Source organism: Salminus brasiliensis, chromosome 4 (assembly GCF_030463535.1).
Source record: "Salminus brasiliensis chromosome 4, fSalBra1.hap2, whole genome shotgun sequence".
Taxonomy (NCBI): domain Eukaryota; kingdom Metazoa; phylum Chordata; class Actinopteri; order Characiformes; family Bryconidae; genus Salminus; species Salminus brasiliensis.
Window position 1 is genome coordinate 28,848,741 of NC_132881.1, and position 18,912 is coordinate 28,867,652.

The 18,912-nt window shown below is 41.6% G+C and overlaps 3 protein-coding genes across 3 annotated transcripts; all 3 read right to left on the reverse strand.

The window, feature by feature from the left end:
• Window positions 1-905: 905 nt before the first annotated feature.
• Window positions 906-9,439, reverse strand: LOC140554664 (uncharacterized). Its single transcript, XM_072677889.1, has 3 exons — window positions 8,458-9,439; window positions 7,715-7,839; window positions 906-7,629 (listed from the first exon to the last, which is right to left on the reverse strand). Exons 1-3 carry the CDS (start codon window positions 9,262-9,264, stop codon window positions 948-950), a joined length of 7,614 nt encoding a protein of 2,537 aa, XP_072533990.1. The 5' UTR covers window positions 9,265-9,439; the 3' UTR covers window positions 906-947.
• Window positions 9,440-10,932: 1,493 nt separating this feature from the next.
• On the reverse strand, window positions 10,933-13,993 carry ifit8 (interferon-induced protein with tetratricopeptide repeats 8). The gene is made up of 2 exons (XM_072676897.1): window positions 13,826-13,993; window positions 10,933-12,819 (listed from the first exon to the last, which is right to left on the reverse strand). The coding sequence occupies exon 2, from the start codon at window positions 12,798-12,800 to the stop codon at window positions 11,505-11,507; it is 1,296 nt and encodes a 431-aa protein (XP_072532998.1). The 5' UTR covers window positions 12,801-12,819; window positions 13,826-13,993; the 3' UTR covers window positions 10,933-11,504.
• Window positions 13,994-16,089: 2,096 nt separating this feature from the next.
• On the reverse strand, window positions 16,090-18,517 carry comtd1 (catechol-O-methyltransferase domain containing 1). The gene is made up of 7 exons (XM_072676899.1): window positions 18,451-18,517; window positions 17,963-18,075; window positions 17,626-17,731; window positions 17,295-17,413; window positions 16,647-16,701; window positions 16,429-16,562; window positions 16,090-16,242 (listed from the first exon to the last, which is right to left on the reverse strand). The coding sequence occupies exons 1-7, from the start codon at window positions 18,515-18,517 to the stop codon at window positions 16,090-16,092; spliced, it is 747 nt and encodes a 248-aa protein (XP_072533000.1).
• Between the last annotated feature and the right edge of the window lie 395 nt (window positions 18,518-18,912).

Consider the following 18,912-nt stretch of genomic DNA (forward strand, 5'->3'; position numbering starts at 1 on the left):
TGTATAGAGCTATATTTTCTGCTCAGATTCAGTCAAATGCTGTAAATGTGACATGACGATGCTTAACAGTAGCAGATAATGACCCAAGACATATCACAAAAGCAACCCAAGAGCTTCATGGCAAAGAAATGAAATGTTTGTAAATGAACCAACATTGTCTGAGTTAGTCACCTGATCTCAACCCAACTGAGCATGTTTTTCACTTACTGAACAAACTCTAAAACAAGCAACAACTAAAGACAGCTGGTAAAGTATCTGAAGGGAGGAATCTCTGCATTTACTGATGTGCCGGCAGTCATTGACTGCAAAGGACTTGCATATAAGTGTTAAAGATACTCCATATATAAATTTTTTGCTAGTTTGTCAGAATGACCTTTAAGCAAGTGAAAAGAGAGGGACCATGTTATTCCTAAACAGTTAATGCAGTGTTTCTAATATTGATATATTGATATATTGAAATATTAATAAAATTTAAACAATGTGACACTGTCCAAATACTGACAGACATGACATGGTAATCCAAAGCCTTCTGAACTACATTGTAAACATTTCTCTTATTTCTCTTATGTTTAGCTGTACTAATACCTACTAATGTGGAAGGAAATGACAGTCACAAACAGATTGATATGCTTAAATAATATTTATTGAGAATAAATAACATTAAGTCAATATACACATTTATTACATGTTTAACCAGTGCTAGCAGTATTGCAAAATATTTAATTTCATCATATACATTCTATGTTCTATTGCTTTTTTTACATTCATTAGTTGTATGCATACAGCAAAAGCAGCAATGGTCAAAGCTCAGATATCACTGCATTTTGTTTCTTGTTCAGCTGAAATCTCCAGTCATGCAATTTTGAAAACATTTATACCACAATTATTTCTGAGTTTTCTATTTCACTTTTCAGGTTCATCTCTAGACAGGCAAGTCTTCATATCTCTTACATAGATACTCCGTTTGCAGCTACTTTTGGCAGTTCTTTGTCTTGTTTTTGCTCTGCATCTTTGGTGATGTCAGTGATGTCTGCTTTCTGGTCTTTGTCTTGTTCTTTCTTTGAAGATATTTTTGGAGCAGACTCTATACTTTGATCAGGTTTTGTAGAATCTTCTTGTGTTAGGGTGTCTTTTTCAGGACTCTTTGTGCTGTCCACTTTCAGGATGTCGTCCTGCATTGCACTGGTCTTATCTGATTTTTCCATTTTCATGTCTTTGGCTTCTTGCATATCTTTCTCCGTTTCGGTCTGTTCTTTAATCTGCTCTTCTTCCACTGAAGTCTTTGGAGCACTCTGTTTGAGTTGTACATCTTTTAAAGTTCTACTGTCTGTTTCGTGACCTTTAGGCTTGATCACAACCTCTTTTGTGTCATCAGAAGTCTCCAGTTTGCTCTCTTTGGCTTCTTCTTTCTCTGTTTGGTCTTCAGATTTTGTTTCCTTTTCTGCAGGTTTTGAGGGTTTATCCTTCTGGATGGTCTCAAGCATTTTTGTAGAGGATGTAGTTACCTGAGGTTGCTCTTTAGATTTTGTCTCCATTGCTGCAACTTTTGGCTGCTCTTTTTTTGACTGAACTTCTTCAGCTTCCTTTGGCTTTGCAACTTCCTCTTTGGATTTGGAAGCTTCATCTTGTGTTTCTTGTCCCTCGGTTGACTTTGCACTTTCTCTCTTTGCTGCTTTTACAGTCTCAGAGTGACCAGCTGGTTCGCTATCCACTTTCTGCTCTGCAGCAGGCGCAGACTTTGATTCCTTTACTTCATCTTTTGTGGCAGCTTCTTTTTTTACTCCCTCTGCCTGCTCTGTTGTATCTAGTTCTTTTTGTACAGCCTCCAAATATTTATCCTTTGTAGTTTCTGCCTTTTGCACATCGTCTACGTCAGCTTGTGAGATTTCTACTCTGTCTTTTGATTCTGTTTCGCTGTCCTCTTTTGGAACAATAGCCTGTCTTTCTTCAGCTTTTTGAGATGCTGGCTGGGGCTCAGTAGTGGACATGTCACCCTCCACAGATTTCACCTCAATGGTTTCCATATCTTTCTTTGGTGGCTTTGCAGCAGCTGCAATCTGAGGTTCGGCTGCAAGTTTGGCCTCTTCTGTCACCTTTTCAGATGCTGGCTGTGGTTCAGTAGTAGACATGTCACCCTTCACAGATTTCACCTCACTAATTTCCATTTCTTTTTCGGGTGTTTTGGCAGCAGCTGCAATCTGAGGTTTGGCTGCAAGTTTGGCCTCTTCTGTCACCTTTTTATGTTCTGCTGTGGGTTTTGTCTCTTCTGTCACTTTTTCAGATGCTGTCAGGGGTTCAGTAGTGGACATGTCCCCCTCCAAAGATTTCACTTCAGTGGGTTCCGTATCTCTCTCTGGTGTTTTTGCAGCAGCTGCAATCTGAGGTTCGGCTGCAAGTTTTGTCTCTTCTGTCACTTTTTCAGATGCTGTCAGAGGTTCAGTAGTGGACATGTCCCCCTCCACAAATTTCTCTTCAATGGTTTCCACATGTTTCTCTGGTGTTTTTGCAGCCACTGCAATCTGAGATTCGGCTGCAAGTTTGGTCTCTTCTGTCACCTTCTGATGTTCTGCTGTGGGTTTGGTCTCTTCTGTCACCTTTTCAGATGCTGTCAGGGGTTCAGTAGTGGACATGTCCCCCTCCACAAATTTCTCTTCAATGGTTTTTTCTATATCTTTCTCCAGTGTTTTTTCTGGGGGTTTTGCAACAGCTACAATCTGAGGTTTGGCTGCAGGCTTTGTATCTTCTGTCACCTTTTGTGGTTCAGTTGCAAGTTTGGTCTGTTCAGGTGCTGGCTGTGGTTCAGAAGTGGACATGTCTACCTCCACAGTTTTCACCTCACTGATTTCTGTATCTTTCTCGAGTGTTTTATCAGCAGCGTCAATCTGAGGTTTGGCTTCAAGTTTTGTCTCTTCTGTCACCTTTTCAGATGCTGGCTGTGGTTCAGTAGTGGACATGTTACCCTTCACAGATTTCACTGCAATGTCCTCCATGTCTTTTTCTGGTGTTTTTGCAGCATCAATCTGAGGTTCGGCTTCAGGTTTTGTCTCCTCTGTCACCTTTTGAGGTTCTGCTGCAAGTTTTGTCTCTTCTTTCTCTTTTTCAGATGCTGGCTGTGGTTCAGTAGTGGACATGTCCCCCTCCACAGATTTCACTGCAATGTCCTCCATGTCTTTTTCTGGTGTTTTTGCAGCAGCAGTCAGAGGTTCAGCTGCAAGTTTAGTCTTATCTGACTCCTTTTCAGATGCTGGCTGTGGTTCAGTAGTGGACATGTCCCCCTCCACAGATTGTACCTCAGTGGGTTCCATATCTTTCTCTGGTGTTTTTGCAGCAGCTACAATCTGAGGTTCCGCTGCAGGTTTTGTCCCTTCTGTCACCTTTTGTGGTTCAACTGCAAGTTTGGTCTCTTCGCTCTCCCTTTCAGATGCTGGCTGTGGTTCAGTAGTAGACATGTCACCCTCCACAGATTTCACTGCAATGTCCTCCATGTCTTTTTCTGGTGTTTTTGCAGCAGCAGTCAGAGGTTCAGCTGCAAGTTTAGTCTCTTCTGTTTCCTTTTCAGATGCTGGCTGTGGTTCAGTAGTGGACATGTCCCCCTCCACAGATTTTACCTCAGTGGGTTCCATATCTTTCTCTGGTGTTCTTGCAGCAGCTACAATCTGAGGTTCAGCTGCAGGTTTTGTCCCTTCTGACTCCTTTTGTGGTTCAACTGCAAGTTTGGTCTCTTCGCTCTCCCTTTCAGATGCTGGCTGTGGTTCAGTAGTGGACATGTCACCCTTCACAGATTTCACTGCAATGTTCTCCATGTCTTTTTCTGGTGTTTTTGCAGCATCAATCTGAGGTTCGGCTTCAAGTTTTATTTCTTCTGTCACGTTTTGAGGTTCTGCTGCAAAGTCCTTTTCAGATGCTGGCTGTGGTTCAGTAGTGGACATGTCCCCCTCCACAGATTTTAATTCAGTGGTTTCCATATCTTTTTCTGGTGTTTTTGCAGAAACGTCAATCTGAGGTTTGGTTTCAATTTTTGTTTCTTCTGTCACCTTTTCAGATGCTGGCTGTGGTTCAGTAGTGGACAAGTTCCCCTCCAAAGATTTCACTTCAGTGGTTTCCATGTCTTTCTCTGGTGTTTTTTCTGCAGCATCAGTCTGAGGCTCGGCTTCAAGTATTGTCTCTTCTGCCACCTTTTCAGATGCTGTCTGTGGTTCAGTAGTGGACATGTCTTCTTCCACAGATTTTACCTCAATGGTTTCTATATCTTTCTCTGGAGTTTTTGCTGCAGCAGCAATCTGAGGCTCGGCTGTAAGCTTTGTCTCTTCTGACACCTTATGAGGTTCAGCTGCAAGTTTTGTCTCTTTTGTCTCCTTTTCAGATGCTGGCTGTGGTTCAGTAGTGGACATGCCTACCTCCACAGATTTAACTTCAGTGGTTTTCATATCTTTCCCTGGTGTTTTGGCAGCAACGTCAATTTGAGGTTTGGCTTCAATTTTCATCTCTTCTGTCACTTTTTCAGATGCTGGCTGTGGTTCATGGGTGGACACGTCCCCCGCCACAGATTGTACCTTACTGGTTTCCAGATCTTTCTCTGGTGTTTTTGCAGCAGCTACAATCTGAGGTTTGGCTTCAAGTTGTGTCTCTTCTGTCACCTTTTGAGGTTCTGCTGCAGGTTTTGTCTCTTCTGTCTCTTTTTCAGATACTGACTGTGGTTCAGTAGTGGACATGTCACCCTCCACAGATTTCACTGCAATGTCCTCCATGTCTTTTTCTGGTGTTTTTGCAGCAGCTGTCAGAGATTCAGTTGTGAGTTTTGTCTCTTCTGCGTCAATCTGAGGTTTGGCTTCAAGTTTTGTCCCTTCTGTCACCTTTTGAGGTTCTGCTGCAGGTTTTGTCTCTTCTGTCTCTTTTTCAGATACTGACTGTGGTTCAGTAGTGGACATGTCACCCTCCACAGATTTTACTGCAATGTCCTCCATGTCTTTTTCTGGTGTTTTTGCAGCAGCTGTCAGAGATTCAGTTGTGAGTTTTGTCTCTTCTGCGTCAATCTGAGGTTTGGAGTCAAGTTTTGTCTCTTCTGTCACCTTTTCAGATGCTGGCTGTGGTTCATGGGTGGACATGTCCCCCACCACAGATTTTACCTCAATGGTTTCTATATCTTTCTCTGGAGTTTTTGCTGCAGCAGCAATCTGAGGCTCAGCTGTAAGCTTTGTCTCTTCTGACACCTTATGAGGTTCAGCTGCAAGTTTTGTCTCTTTTGTCTCCTTTTCAGATGCTGGCTGTGGTTCAGTAGTGGACATGCCTACCTCCACAGATTTAACTTCAATGGTTTTCATATCTTTCTCTGGTGTTTTGGCAGCAACGTCAATTTGAGGTTTGGCTTCAATTTTCATCTCTTCTGTCACTTTTTCAGATGCTGGCTGTGGTTCATGGGTGGACACGTCCCCCGCCACAGATTGTACCTTACTGGTTTCCAGATCTTTCTCTGGTGTTTTTGCAGCAGCTACAATCTGAGGTTTGGCTTCAAGTTGTGTCTCTTCTGTCACCTTTTGAGGTTCTGCTGCAGGTTTTGTCTCTTCTGTCTCTTTTTCAGATACTGACTGTGGTTCAGTAGTGGACATGTCACCCTCCACAGATTTCACTGCAATGTCCTCCATGTCTTTTTCTGGTGTTTCTGCAGCAGCTGTCAGAGATTTAGTTGTGAGTTTTGTCTCTTCTGCGTCAATCTGAGGTTTGGCTTCAAGTTTTGTCTCTTCTGTCACCTTTTCAGATGCTGGCTGTGGTTCATGGGTGGACATGTCCCCCACCACAGATTTTACCTCACTGGTTTCCAAATCTTTCTCTGGTGTTTTTGCAGCAGCTACAATCTGAGGTTCAGCTGCAGGTTTCATCTCTTCTGTCACCTTTTGAGATTCAGCTGCAAGTTTAGTCTCTTCTGTTTCCTTTTCAGATGCTGGCTGTGGTTCAGTAGTGGACATATCCACCTCCACAGATTTCACCTCACTGGTTTCTATGTCTTTCTCTGGTGTTTTTGCAGCAGTGTCAATCTTAAGTTTGGCTTCAAATTTTGTCTCCTCTGTCACCTTTTCAGATGCTGGTTGGGGTTCATGGGTGGATGTGTCTCCCTCCACAGATTTTACCTCACTGGTTTCAATATCTTTCTCTGGTGTTTTTGCAGCAGTATCAATATGAGGTTCGGCTTTAAATTCTGTGTCCTTTTCAGATGCTGGCTGTGGTTCAGTAGTGGACATGTCCCCCTCCACAGATTTTACTTCAGGGGTTTCCACATCTTTCTCAGGTGTTTTTGCTGCAGCAGTCACAGGTTCGGCTGCGAGTTTTGTCTCTTTTGTCACCTTTTCAGATGCTGGCTGTCGTTCAGTAGTGGACATGTCCATCTCCACAGATTTCACCTCACTGGTTTCTATATCTTTGTCAGGTGTTTTTGCAGCAGCATCAATCTGAGGCTTGGCTGTAAGCTTAGTCTCTTCTGTCATCTTTTGAGGTTCAGCTGCAAGTTCTGTCTCTTTTGTCTCCTTTTCAGATGCTGGCTGTGGTTCAGTAGTGGACATGTCCCCCTCCACAGATTTTACTTCAATGGTTTCTATATCTTTCTCTGTTGTTTTTGCAGTAGCAGCTATCTGAGGTTCCGTTGCTGGTTTCTTGTCTTCTGTCAGCTTTTGTGTCTCTTCTGCCTTCTTTTCAGATGATGGCTGTGGTTCAGTAGTGGACATGTCCATCTCTACAAATCTCTCAGTGATCTTTATATCTTTTTCTGGTGTTTTTTCAGCAGCTGCAATCTGGGGTTCGACTGCAAGTTTGGTCTCTTCTGTCTCCTTTTTAGATGTTGGCTTCAGTGTTTTTGCAGCAGCAATATCCTGAGGCACCTTTTTGTCTTCAGATTTGTCAGAGATTTCTTCTGTGGCCTTTTCTTTTGGCTCATGAGCTTTCAGTGAAGGTGATTCAGGATGATGTTGCTTTTCCTTTGACTTTGTTTCTGTTTCTTTTGCTGGTTGTGGTTTTTGCTCTTCAGGAACAAAGGACATTTTCTCATCACTGGCTATATCTGACTGCAGTTTGTCTGCTTTTGTTTCTGTATCAGCCTCCTGGTCATTGGCCTCTGTCTCAGCACCTCTGGAGTCATCTTTACTCTCATCTTTCTCTTCATTGGGTTCTATGGCAGGTCCTTCACTTTGTATTGGTTCATTGTCCATGTCAGCTTTTTGTGGAACCACAGAAACATCTACAGATGATTTGTCTTCTTCTGTTGGCTTTTCTTTATTTTCCTCTTCCTCTGGTTTGAGGCTGACTCTGTCATCTACTGTGGCTGATTCTTCAGTGTTTTCTGCCTCTGTGTGAACATCACTTGGTTCAGCCTTATCTGCATCCTCTTCTACACTGCACAGTTTCTCTGGTTGATCACCCTCTCCTGCCGCACTGCCACCCTCAGAACCTGTATCTGAAATCTCTATGTCTTCTCTGGTGGTCTCTGTAATAATCTCTTCAACAAACTTGTACTGTGGCTCAGCTTTTCGAGGTATGACAGAAGGGAGAGTATAGATGGGTGACTGCCTATAAACATAAGGTACTGAAACATGTGCATCTGAGAAAGAGGAGTACCTCAATTCTTCGCCCTCCAGCAATTTTCTGTTGGAGGAAAAAGCAAAAACAGGATTTTTAGGTGTTATTACATTAAGTCAGACTATTGACGAAATTCAGTGATGATCTTTACCTGTAAGAATAGATTTCAGCATCTAAGGCCATTTTCACATTGAGTAGATCCTGGTACTCCTGCATATGGCTGCTCATGTCAAATCTGGTGTTTTTCAGTTCGTGTTCCAACTCTCTGATAGTGTCCTGTCAAAACACACCAAAATAGATCCTATTAAAACACTGAGCGAATTCAAGCATAACTAAAGCCAGAGAACTGTGACAAGATCTGTTTTCAGGTTGTTTAAGTTTCTAGGGATAGAAATTGTGGATTAATGGCTATTGAATATTTGTATGTATATATCTGCCAATGCCGAAACATTATTATTTATAAAATAGAAAATTTAAACTTCAAGTTTAAAATAATAGAGAAGTGTTATATGTTTGTCTATTGTGGTAAAATTCAGGTACGCTAGTTGCCCAGTGTCACCTAAACATTTTGATCAAATAAATGTATCATCAGATATCAGAAATATTGTCCAAATCTGAACATCAGTCCAGTACTGATATGATTTCATCATCACTGTGTATCTTGGTTAATGTCCGTAACATTAACAGTTTGCGTGCAGATCAGATATGCCTTTTGAAAATTCAGCAGCTCATGATATCCTTCAACCTTTTATGAAGGTGGAGGCTGAAATGATAATGCCAGAACTATGCGTGAAGATCATTTCTGTGCTGTTTTTTTTTTTCTGGACTGATCAGATTTCTGTATGTGCAGCAATGCAGCCTGTCATTCACTCTGCAGTGAAGGTGAGAGCTCACCTTATAGTGGTGGATTTCAGCTTTGTGTCGCTGCTCCAGGTCGAACAGCTGCCTCTCCATCCCTTCTCTCGTTCCCATCACGGAGTCGAGCTCCACGTTTTTGGACTGCAGCTGCCGTCTGTAGTCGTTGATCTCGGCCTTGGTGTTCATGAGGGTCTCTCGGTTGACCTCGGCATCTCGGGTCAGCTGGGCCACGTGGGATCGGAAGCGCTCGTCCGCGGGCTCGATGTTACACACTGCGGCGTGACCTTCAAGCTGCTGCCGGATGTCTCTGAGCGCCGCCGTGATGTCTGCCCTGCCGAATGCGCTCGCTTCTTGCCTCACCTGGTTCTCCTGGATCTGGGCCGTGATCTCGGCCACCTCGACCTCGTGGTTGTTCTTGAGGAAGCCGATTTCGTCTTCCAGCGCTTTAGCCTTGCTCTCCATCTCTTGCTTGGCCAGGTATGCCTCGTCGATGAACTTCTTCAGTGCGCGCACGCTCTCCTCAGCACCGGCACGCACCCGCGCCTCCTGCTCGCACTTCTGCCTCAGTGTGTTGAACTCGTCCTGCAAACTCTCGAGACTCAGCTCGACCTGGTGCTTCTGCACGGTGATGTCGTGCACCTGTTCCCTCAGCTCCTTCATCTCCGGCGCGTACTCCTTGGACAGAGCGTCGGAGGATTTGGCTTTGAGTCGGATGTCTTCTATCTCCTGCTCCAGCGCTCTGTTTTGGCTCTCCAGGTGGCGAACTTTGTCGATGAACGCCGCGAAACGGCCGTTGAGGCCCTGAAGGAGCTCTTTTTCGTTAGTCGTTCTCGCAGGCACCATTTCGCCTGAAAACTGGTGGTAGGGGAAGTCGTAGAGGTCGCCAGGGTTGGGAGCTGCTCCGTAGTTAGCTCTGCTCCGCGCCGATGCTAATGCAGGGGTCCCGCTAACAGAGCTAGACCGAGACAGGCGAGTCTGCAGCGGATAGCGCTGCTCTTCTCGCTTTCTGCCAGGAGACTTCAGAGGACGGTCCATTGTGAGACTGATGGCTTGTTCTGCTGCTCCTCAGGTTTTTATACTCCGCGTTGGATGCTGGGCTTGCAGACCTGCCAGCAAAAGCTCAGCATCAGCTGCTCAGCTGCAGGAGCAGCAGCACCTCATTGCCTGAAGACCGTGACGTCACGAGAATCCCCTACAGATCCTGAAGCAGCGTGGTCCTCAGTCCAGAGACCGTATTGCAGAAGCACAGTGATATCTTACCTCATACCTCAAGTTTAGGCACTCCTGGAATCCTCGTATCTAATCTGGAGTGGGGATAACATCATCAAAGTCTATGACAAATGTCATACACAGTACAACTAGCAGTACTAGACTGTCTGATCACAGTTATATAAGACAAAAAGATATGTTTATGTTGAATTCAGTTGCATAAAGCTGGCTAATTTGAACAAGAGGCAGTGGCTTGTTTATAACTAATAATGCTAATAAAAATGTGTGAATGTAGAATGTATTGGTTTATGCTATGCCATATAGGCGTGGGCTAGAGGGGTATGATTGTTGAGGGGGTATGATGAGTTGGGGGTGGGGTGAGGTGGTGATCATTCAACATCCTGACCTCACAGCAATGCTCCAGTGGCTTTAGTGGTAATTCTTTCCTGGACAGTAAAGATAGTTGTCTAACACCCTTGTCAATGAAGGAGCCTATGAATGCCCCTATATGTTTTTTTAAAAACATATATTGTATACCTACAGAAGCTACACAAGCTACACAAGTTACACAATGCAATACTACACAATATTTATAATTAGGCAGTGCACCCCACAGGACCACCACAGAGCAGGGAGTATTTGGGTGGATGTGTCATTCTCAGTATCCAGTATATCCAGCCAACAGCGTCCTGCTACTGAGTGTGACTGTGCAGCATTCACTCTTGCATTGCCACTGATCATACTGTCCATTTTCTTGACAGATGGTTCATGTTAGTTAACTAAGGAATTAAATCATTTAATTTTAATCCATGTGAATGTCTCTGGGTTTACACTGTGGCTGGAACAAGACAGCATATTCTAGATGTATTTGATTTATTGAAAACATTGAATTGACAGTACTTCAGTAAGGGCAATGAAAGCATCCCAATGCATCATATTGCCTTAAGATTTTGGGTTTTCTCAACATTTTCTGTGTCTATAAATAGATAATATATATTTATATATATTATAAACATATATGTTTGTATATATTATAAACACACACACACATATATATATATATGGGGAAAAATACATTATTGCATTAGACCTACATCACATTTCTGCTGTGTCAGTGTCCCATTCGGCATCAGATGTGTTCCACTGAGCTCTGTCTTCGTGGAACTGATTTAACTGTGTTATCTGTATGTTTGTGCAGCAGGAAGGGACTAGACTGGATTTCAGTTTGGTCATGCTGAACAGGGTGAGAATTTCATTGTGCATCGTCACCTTACTTCAGAAGGACATGAGACCCACACAAGGTTTGGACATAAAATATTCATTTATTGTGTAAAGATAATATAGTTTGCAAACATGTTTTGACATAGTTGAACACAGATGATTACAAAGGATGGTTAATATAATGTTTAGTATAAATACACAATTTGGTTTAGAAGACAGAACACAGTATTGTTTGTGGTTTTATGGCTTTATGCAAACAAACAAGCTAACAGACAGAACTCCAGGCCCTATGTTTCCCAGTCTGCTCCCTGGAATAAATCTCAAAAATGTAAGTAAGTATGTTCCCTTGATTTAACTCCTCTTTAAGTCCTTTATGAGGAGAATAGGTGCGTCAGAGCAAGGAAACCACAGAAATGTGTGGTGCACTTCCTTAAGCCAAACCAGTATTAATATTGTCTATAGATGTCTGACTGAATCAAAGATGCAAGGGTTTTGCAGTTGAAATGATTGGTTGCAAAATGCATGAATGTGCAGTAACGCTTAGTATATGTCAGTATATCAGTAGCGATCAGTATATAATTGACAGCTGTCTATCAATTAAAATGTCCATATAATTCAACGACAGCTGAGGCACAATCTTTTCAAACTGCAGTCTACTCCTCAGTATCCGCAGTGTTTCCTCTCCTTAAGGAATTCATGAACTCTCGAATCTGGTACACATCTTTCCGGTCGTTGCGAAGGACTTTGTAGAGTCTGTTTCTACAGTTCCTCCATTCTGTGGATATGTTTTGCAGTGCCAGACCCTCTTTGTAATGCTTGACCGCTTTTGCCTCTGAGCCCAGGCGGTACAAGTTGAAGTCTCCATAATGGCGATGCCAGGCCTGGAGATCAGCTGGCTTCAAATTTGCGCTGGCAAACAACTCCTGGAATTTCTGCTCTGCTTTAGCGCAGTTCTTAATTTCAGAATACCTGAGCGCCAACTCCATCTGCGGATACAGAAAATCCGGATTGAGGCGAGCGCCCTCCTCTGAATGGTAGATGCAGAGACGCAGGAGATGTGGGTTGTGTATATCTCCCAGCTGCTTGGCTTTCCAGCGGTAATTGTTGGCAAGTTCATGATGCAGACGCGAGGAGTCTGGCGCCTTCGCCAACATTCTTTGCAGCAGCTCCATTGCCATATCGTAACACTCTTCCTTCTTCATGAACTTAGCAACAGGCAAGACTATGTTCAGGTCATGTGGGGCCATGCGCAGAGCTTTCCTCATGTGCTCCCATGCCTCCGCGTTCCTCTTGTTTTTGTTGCACTTCAGTCCCAGGTAGACATAGAGCATGGCATTGTCCGGGTCCAGTTTCAGGGCTTTCTTCAGCTGGGCCACTGCAGCGGACTTTTCGAAAGGTACACGTCTGTCCTCCCGAATCTCCAGGCCCTCCAGGTTAAAAAGGGAGACGGCATAGCCAGTGTTCCACTCCCTGTCCTCAGGTTCCTTCTCTAGGGCCTGCTGAAAGCACTCTTTGGCTCTGCTATAGTGCTTTTTGGAGAACCATAGCAGAGACCATGCCTTTTCACTCTGGACCTCACGGGTCAATTCGACTTCTGCTGGATCGGGGAGGGAGGCAGAAATTTTTACCAACTTCTCCAAATAAACTTTAACCATAGCGTCATTAGCCATGTGATGGTGAAGCCAGGCTAAATTTGCATATGTAACAATGCAAACTGAACCTTCCTGAACTGCGCTTTCCAAATTCTCAAGTGCCTTATCATTGAAACCCTGCAGGTGTTTAATGTAAGCCAGAAAATTTAAATATTTCTGCGTGAAATTCTCTCCATGCTGAGTTTTCACAGACAGACTCTCTGTGAATTTGATCTCCAGGAAATTAAGATCAGCATCCTCCTTCTGTAAGTCCCAGGTGAAGTGGCAGTCCAGGTTGTTAAGTTCCTCCTCAAACATGGTTGTCCTGTTGGTAAAGCTAAACAGACAGAGAAATGTTGTCTAAATCAGTTTCACATTATTGGACCAAAGTTTGGAATCAGTGTTTTTAATAATATACAATCAGTGTGGTGCATTGCTAAACTTACTCCTGCACTGTACACTTGTTCACGTACATGACGCTGACTGATCTACCTACCTAGTTTTACTCTTCATCTACACACACAACACACATCACTGATTTACTGTTACTATATGAACTTAGTTTAGGGCCTTAATCACCCAGCCTTCATGTACACATTTGCACATATTTGTATTTGTATATTTTGTATGTATCATCTTCGCCTTCGTACTTACTGTCTATGCAACATGTCTCATGTTTATTGTCCTTGCACTATTGTATCATGTCTTACCTATTCTGCACCAGAGACGTAGCCCGACCGTGTTTGGTTGTACTGTACAACCCTGTATTCGTATAATGACAATAATACTGGGTGTACATAACTTAATTACAGACAATTATGATTGTTATAATAAAAAGTAATTCTGATATTTGTAGAGGTGTCCAGATTGGTGTCCAGAATAGAATACTGTAGAATACTGGAAAATGATGAAATGAAATGATACAAATAATAATTTCCCAAGTCTAATATTCCAAAAGTGTAAATCCCAGATTCCTGTAAATGGATAATGATGATATTGTGCATAAAATATTGATCTAAATGAAATTTTTGTTGCCTAGTCAGACTGTGGTAACTGCATATAAAATAATAGGAGTTTATTCATATTACAAGTGAATCTAACCTTCAATGGTAAAGCTCATGTATAGAACCACATAGTTAAACACATCTGAATCAGCATTTATTCTTTTTTGTCTGAATAATAAAGTTCAGAAGAACTTTGCATTGCAACCAATATTTGAATCAAAGTTTCCTAAAGTCTTTCTCAAAGTATGCTTAGGATAACCTAGCTCACACACGTGAAGCTTATGTGCCATAATATACCAAGCATACAAATGTTATCTGTCTTACTGATAAAAGGCTTACCGTATGGTATCGGGGCACTGTGTGGGCTGTTAGGTGTTGTCTTCTGGTCTGGTTTGGTGTGTGAGGAAATGGTGAATTTAAACAGTACACGCAAGTGCCAGCTGCCTCACTTAAGTTTCACTTTCTATTTCTGCAAATCAAGTTAAACGAAACCTTGAGCTGGCACTTTCAGCTAGGCCTGAACGAGAGCTGAGCTGCATTAGTCGTTAACTAGACTACTAGAGCTATGAAAGACCACCCAGTTCAGCATCATAGAAACACTTTATTTAGCCCTTTTTATTATTGAATATTATCCAATATTATTTAATATTATTAAACGTTATGTACTGTATAGAAAATCTAGAAACACGATATCGATTATTTAATAAAAAAAAAAAAAATAAAAAAAAAATACTGATTTCCTTCGTTTTGTTTCTCCTCTATGAATCATTTGAGGGTCTGCAGGCGCCATCTAGCGGCCATTTACTGAACGCTGGCTTCAGGATTTTTTTTTTTACAACCAGTCCTCATAACCTCTTCCTGCCTCCGAGTTAAGGCTTAAGACCTCACCACACTGTCCAAAAACGACCTGCATGAGACAAACAGCTTGAACCCTTGTGACGGCAAGTTTGTTGTTATTTATCTTAAGACATTCAGTGTTCAGTAAGCACCAGTAATTCATAGTAGGTATATAAGAATTATTCAAAGCAATACATCTTAAAAGCAACTGCCATGAGAATAGAGGAACTGGAGGGTAGAGGTCATGGTCATTTAAGGACAATTTAAATGACCATGGTGAATCTAATGACATGTTGTAATTGGAGATCAACAAGAGAAAGCTCAGGGCTGATTTAAGTTTCATTTCATGCTACACAGAAACTCTCAGATGGGAAATTGTGCATTTGGTAGATTTTGAAATGAGCTGACTCAGGCTGAGACCTACCGTGCTTGAAATACTCACAGTTCTGCTGTTGAATTTGTACACTGTGAAATTGAGGCAAAATCATGCAAACCAACTGCCTTAAAAACTAAGCAGCATAGGTATTGACTATCCATATTGTACTAAGCATTGCCTTTTAGTATAGACACTTGATTTTAATTAATCTGTGTAGTACACTTGATCATTTGCCTCTGACATATACTCTGGATTATAGAATAATCAAAATAAATTTACTATTTTGAACAACAAAATCATTTCTATGTGCCTTTCAAATAACACACTTATTTAAATTAGGCTAACTAATGTGATATTTCCTGCAACTTTGCACTTTGCAAATTTCTCAGCTGTATTTATTTATTTAACAATATTCTGATAAACTGATTGCCTTAAAGAGACCAAGTATATGTGTTATTTATATATATACAGTACTGTAAAATCTGATGAGTTAAGTAAACTCAAATTATTTAAGCATTGTAGTATGAATGAATTGTAGTAACTCTATGTAAATTGCCATTACTCCATTTCACAATTAAGAGTAGTTGCTTCAATGGTGAGTTACCAGCTTTAAATAACTGAAATATTAACAACTGCCACCTTTTCCAAGGGTGTTAGTATTAATGCCATCTGCATTAATGTATGAGTGGTCACTGTAGCATTCAGCCTACAGAAAGCCACACTCCGCAGCAGAGAAAGTGTTAACTTGCTTTTCCAACCTTCAACACTGAGTCCAGACAAGTACATCAATAAATAACTTAGAAGTAAATGCATAGGCCAATGTAGCCTGAGTGGAACGACTACACTCTGGTGGTGACTGAGGGGAGACGGACACACCCAGTATGCAAATAGATGGTGTCAGGAGCCAATGGGAAAAGAGTTTACTCATCAAAGTTACACTGCCCAACCATAAGGTACACCCTAAAGATCTGTATATTTAATAGAAACAACATTTACGAGAAGAGACTTCATGAAATGATCCATGGGTCTCTGTCTTTCCTCAGCTTCTAAGACAACTGTTAGAACAGTGAACAGTGTTATGGTGTAGTGAATTAAAGGCTGTCTATCTAACAATGTTCTCACTTTCCATTATAACCAGCAATGAGAAGTAAAGTAGGGCCTTCTTTGCAAAGCACTTTATTTAGCCATTGCTTTCTCCAGACAGATAAAAAGCTAACAGTAATGGTTATAGTATAGAATCAAATATAAGCCTTTAATGCAGGTAATATGTGATTAAAATATCAATTTAAACCTACTATAAATCCATTAAAACCAACTTAAATCTGTATTAAATCAACTATATGATACTAAGTTAGAACAGCCAAGTTCTGTTGGGCTGTATAGTGATGGATTATAATTTAATAGCCAGGGTTAGGCCATCTCCAACAGTGAGCAGGCTCAGATCGACTCGTTGATCTTTATGTAATTTCTTGTTCAATTCATCAATGCTCTGGGAGGTGGTGTCGTTCTTGTCAGGGTTTATGACTCTCCCTCCCCAAAGAACCTGAGGAGTAGAGGGGCAGCAGGTCAGTGAAGGCATGGACATGTTCACCCGCTTGTACTTCAGAGCTTTTGGCTCTATTCACAATATGCTGGATATAAAGAACTACTGCTAAACTGACCTGAATGACTGCTGACCTGATCATGTATTTTCAAGGCATGTACAGTGATTTATTTACATCATACTTACATTATCAATAGCTATTATGCCTCCTTTCCGAATAAGCTGGAGACATTTTTCATAGTAATTTTCATTGTTTTTCTTGTCAGCATCGATGAACACAAAGTCATACGTTCCAGCTTCCCCAGCTTCAAGGAGTTCGTCTGTGGAGAGGCAAACCGCGTGCATGTTAAAGGATGTATTCACACTGAAACTAGAGAGAAAAACTGCATATAGTTTGAAATTACCCAAGGTTGTGAGTGCGAGTTGATGGCGAATAGCAACTTTATTCTCCACTCCGGCCTAAAGATGATAAACGTTGAAGCAGTTATGATTTGTCACCACCTCACACTGAAGACATTGCTAGGCTATAGTTTTGTCTGTATTTGAGATGAACTGTGTCACTGCGTGGTTGCAAAAGCTGTCTATCTGTTCTGCCCTTGGGATTCAAAATACACACATAAAGCACAGCCCTGCAATGCTTGGCTTTGCAAGTTGTGCAGACACTGACACCCAAGTTAACACCGCCATTTACTTCAATCAGCACTCTCTTTTCTCTGATAGACGTTTCTGCATCTCTTGAATGACCAGGCTATTAGGCTTCACACTGTCTGCTCTATTCTCTGAGGGACTGCTGGAAATCAATGGGTTCAAATGTAGATACCTACGCTGCACTTCTCTTTCAGCAGAGCACAAGGCCATGAAATACTTCTGTCAGAGAAGCAGCGGACGTTTTATCCAAAGCGGACTAGTCAGCCGTTGCCTATTTGAAATAGATCTCAGAGGTCCTCAATAGGAGCAGATCTTTCATGTGCTTGGAAAACCAAGCTGCAATTCATTAATGACATATTAATCAATACAGTAAACTCAGTGAAATGTTGCTTGCACCCACTGACCTCTTTAAAGAATGGTTTAGCAATATCGATATAATTCTCGTCTATTTCACATGCCACAACTTGACCATCCTCAGGAACAGCCAGAGCCATACTCAGGGTGTTGTATCCTGTGTACATACCTGAGAAGAAAAACATACCAGAGTGAGAATTAATATTAACTCCCTTAGAACACTCATAACAACAATACTTTCAGAATTAACTTCAGTTTTATAGGCCCTAAAATAGAACCCTGTGGGACTCCACAAGACAGGCCAAACCAAATGGTCCCAAATAATTCACAATAGTTTCTGGATTAGGATTAGTGACTGATGATGAAGCTGCTGGTCCTCACCTATTTCAATAGTTTTGTTGCCTTTGATTAACCTTAGCAAATTGGCCATTAGCTGAGCCTGTTCTGCGGCCACCATCATGCCCTTCCTAGGATCTTCCATCGTTCTCTGAGAATTACAAGTACAGAAAAAAAAATCATAAAACCTTCACTAAGCATTTTTTGTCAAATATGCAGCACAGAAGTGTGTTTTGGTTTGCCATTGTGCCTTCAAACATAAAGCACTGCTGACCTCTAGTGTCTGTAATGTCAAACATGCTTGTAGATAGGGGCAAAATGTCCTATTCATGCTATAATAAGGTATTGCGATAATGTACTTGTCACAGATGACTACTCATACCAGGCGTAGCTTGGTCAGCACTGGATGTTCCCTTAAAGAGTTATTGAGGACATACTGCAGCAGAGGGTTGTCTCCATTGTGACTCTTGCTGATAAGACTTGGTTTTCCAGTTCCTGTTAAGTTAAGAAGATTTTTTTTCTGTATAGTTGTTGGAGAAAATCATTGCATTCACAAGTGCCTACATTTTAAAATGAACAATCAGATGTTAGTTGTCAAGTTACAAGCTTGATGCATTATGGCAGGTTGGTTTTTGGTAGCATATTCTTCACCACTCTCCAACAATATCTGTATGTATTATTTGCATCTACTACTACTTTTATGAGCATGTGCAAACACTCAACGTACCACTGGGCTTGTCACAAAAATAGCAGGGCTCGTACAATCTAAGCAATATCCTGCTCAGTCAGCCTCTCTGAAGTTTTATTTTACTTAGATTCATACATGATTTAAGTAGTGTGATTTGTTTGAAAGCATTATATAGATCTTACCCGTCACGGCCAGGAAGAGCAGTGTGGTGAAAATCATCTTAGAACACATCTTGATTTTCCTTTCCATGGTTTAGAGATTTAGTGGGGTGCAAGAGTCCAGCAAGCTTTCAACGCTAGTCAGCTCAACTGTTATTTATAATGCTCTGTTTGTTTGGCCTCCAAATTGGATTAGCTGTTTTATGCAATGTTTACTTTTTACGAAAGACCTTAAATTTGGTAATGTTGCAATGAGTGGCAAGAATAACCTAAGCCTAAAGTGAAAAAACTAGAACACCGGCGTGCTGAGTTCTTAGGGAGCTTGCTACAGTGTACAGCTTTATATTGAGACTTGTTTTTTATACCCATAGATGAATCTCTCTCTGCAGGAATATACACCATGTACTGTGCATGAACTCTAACCCAGATATGTTACATAATATACTAAATGTACAGAAGCAGTGGGACACCTGTCCATTACACATA

Excerpts from the sequence above, each read along its gene's own strand:
- comtd1 (XM_072676899.1), bottom strand. The coding sequence starts at position 18,517 with ATGGAAAGGAAAATCAAGATGTGTTCTAAGATGATTTTCACCACACTG. Across the intron at positions 17,414-17,625 it reads CAACAAAACTATTGAAATAG|GTATGTACACAGGATACAAC; the intron begins GTGAGGACCAGC and ends TTTTCTTCTCAG. Across the intron at positions 16,243-16,428 it reads GCATAATAGCTATTGATAAT|GTTCTTTGGGGAGGGAGAGT; the intron begins GTAAGTATGATG and ends TCTACTCCTCAG.
- LOC140554664 (XM_072677889.1), bottom strand. The coding sequence starts at position 9,264 with ATGGTGCCTGCGAGAACGACTAACGAAAAAGAGCTCCTTCAGGGCCTC. Across the intron at positions 7,840-8,457 it reads CTGAAATCCACCACTATAAG|GACACTATCAGAGAGTTGGA; the intron begins GTGAGCTCTCAC and ends GTGTTTTGACAG. Across the intron at positions 7,630-7,714 it reads GCTGAAATCTATTCTTACAG|AAAATTGCTGGAGGGCGAAG; the intron begins GTAAAGATCATC and ends TTCCTCCAACAG.
- ifit8 (XM_072676897.1), bottom strand. The coding sequence starts at position 12,800 with ATGTTTGAGGAGGAACTTAACAACCTGGACTGCCACTTCACCTGGGAC.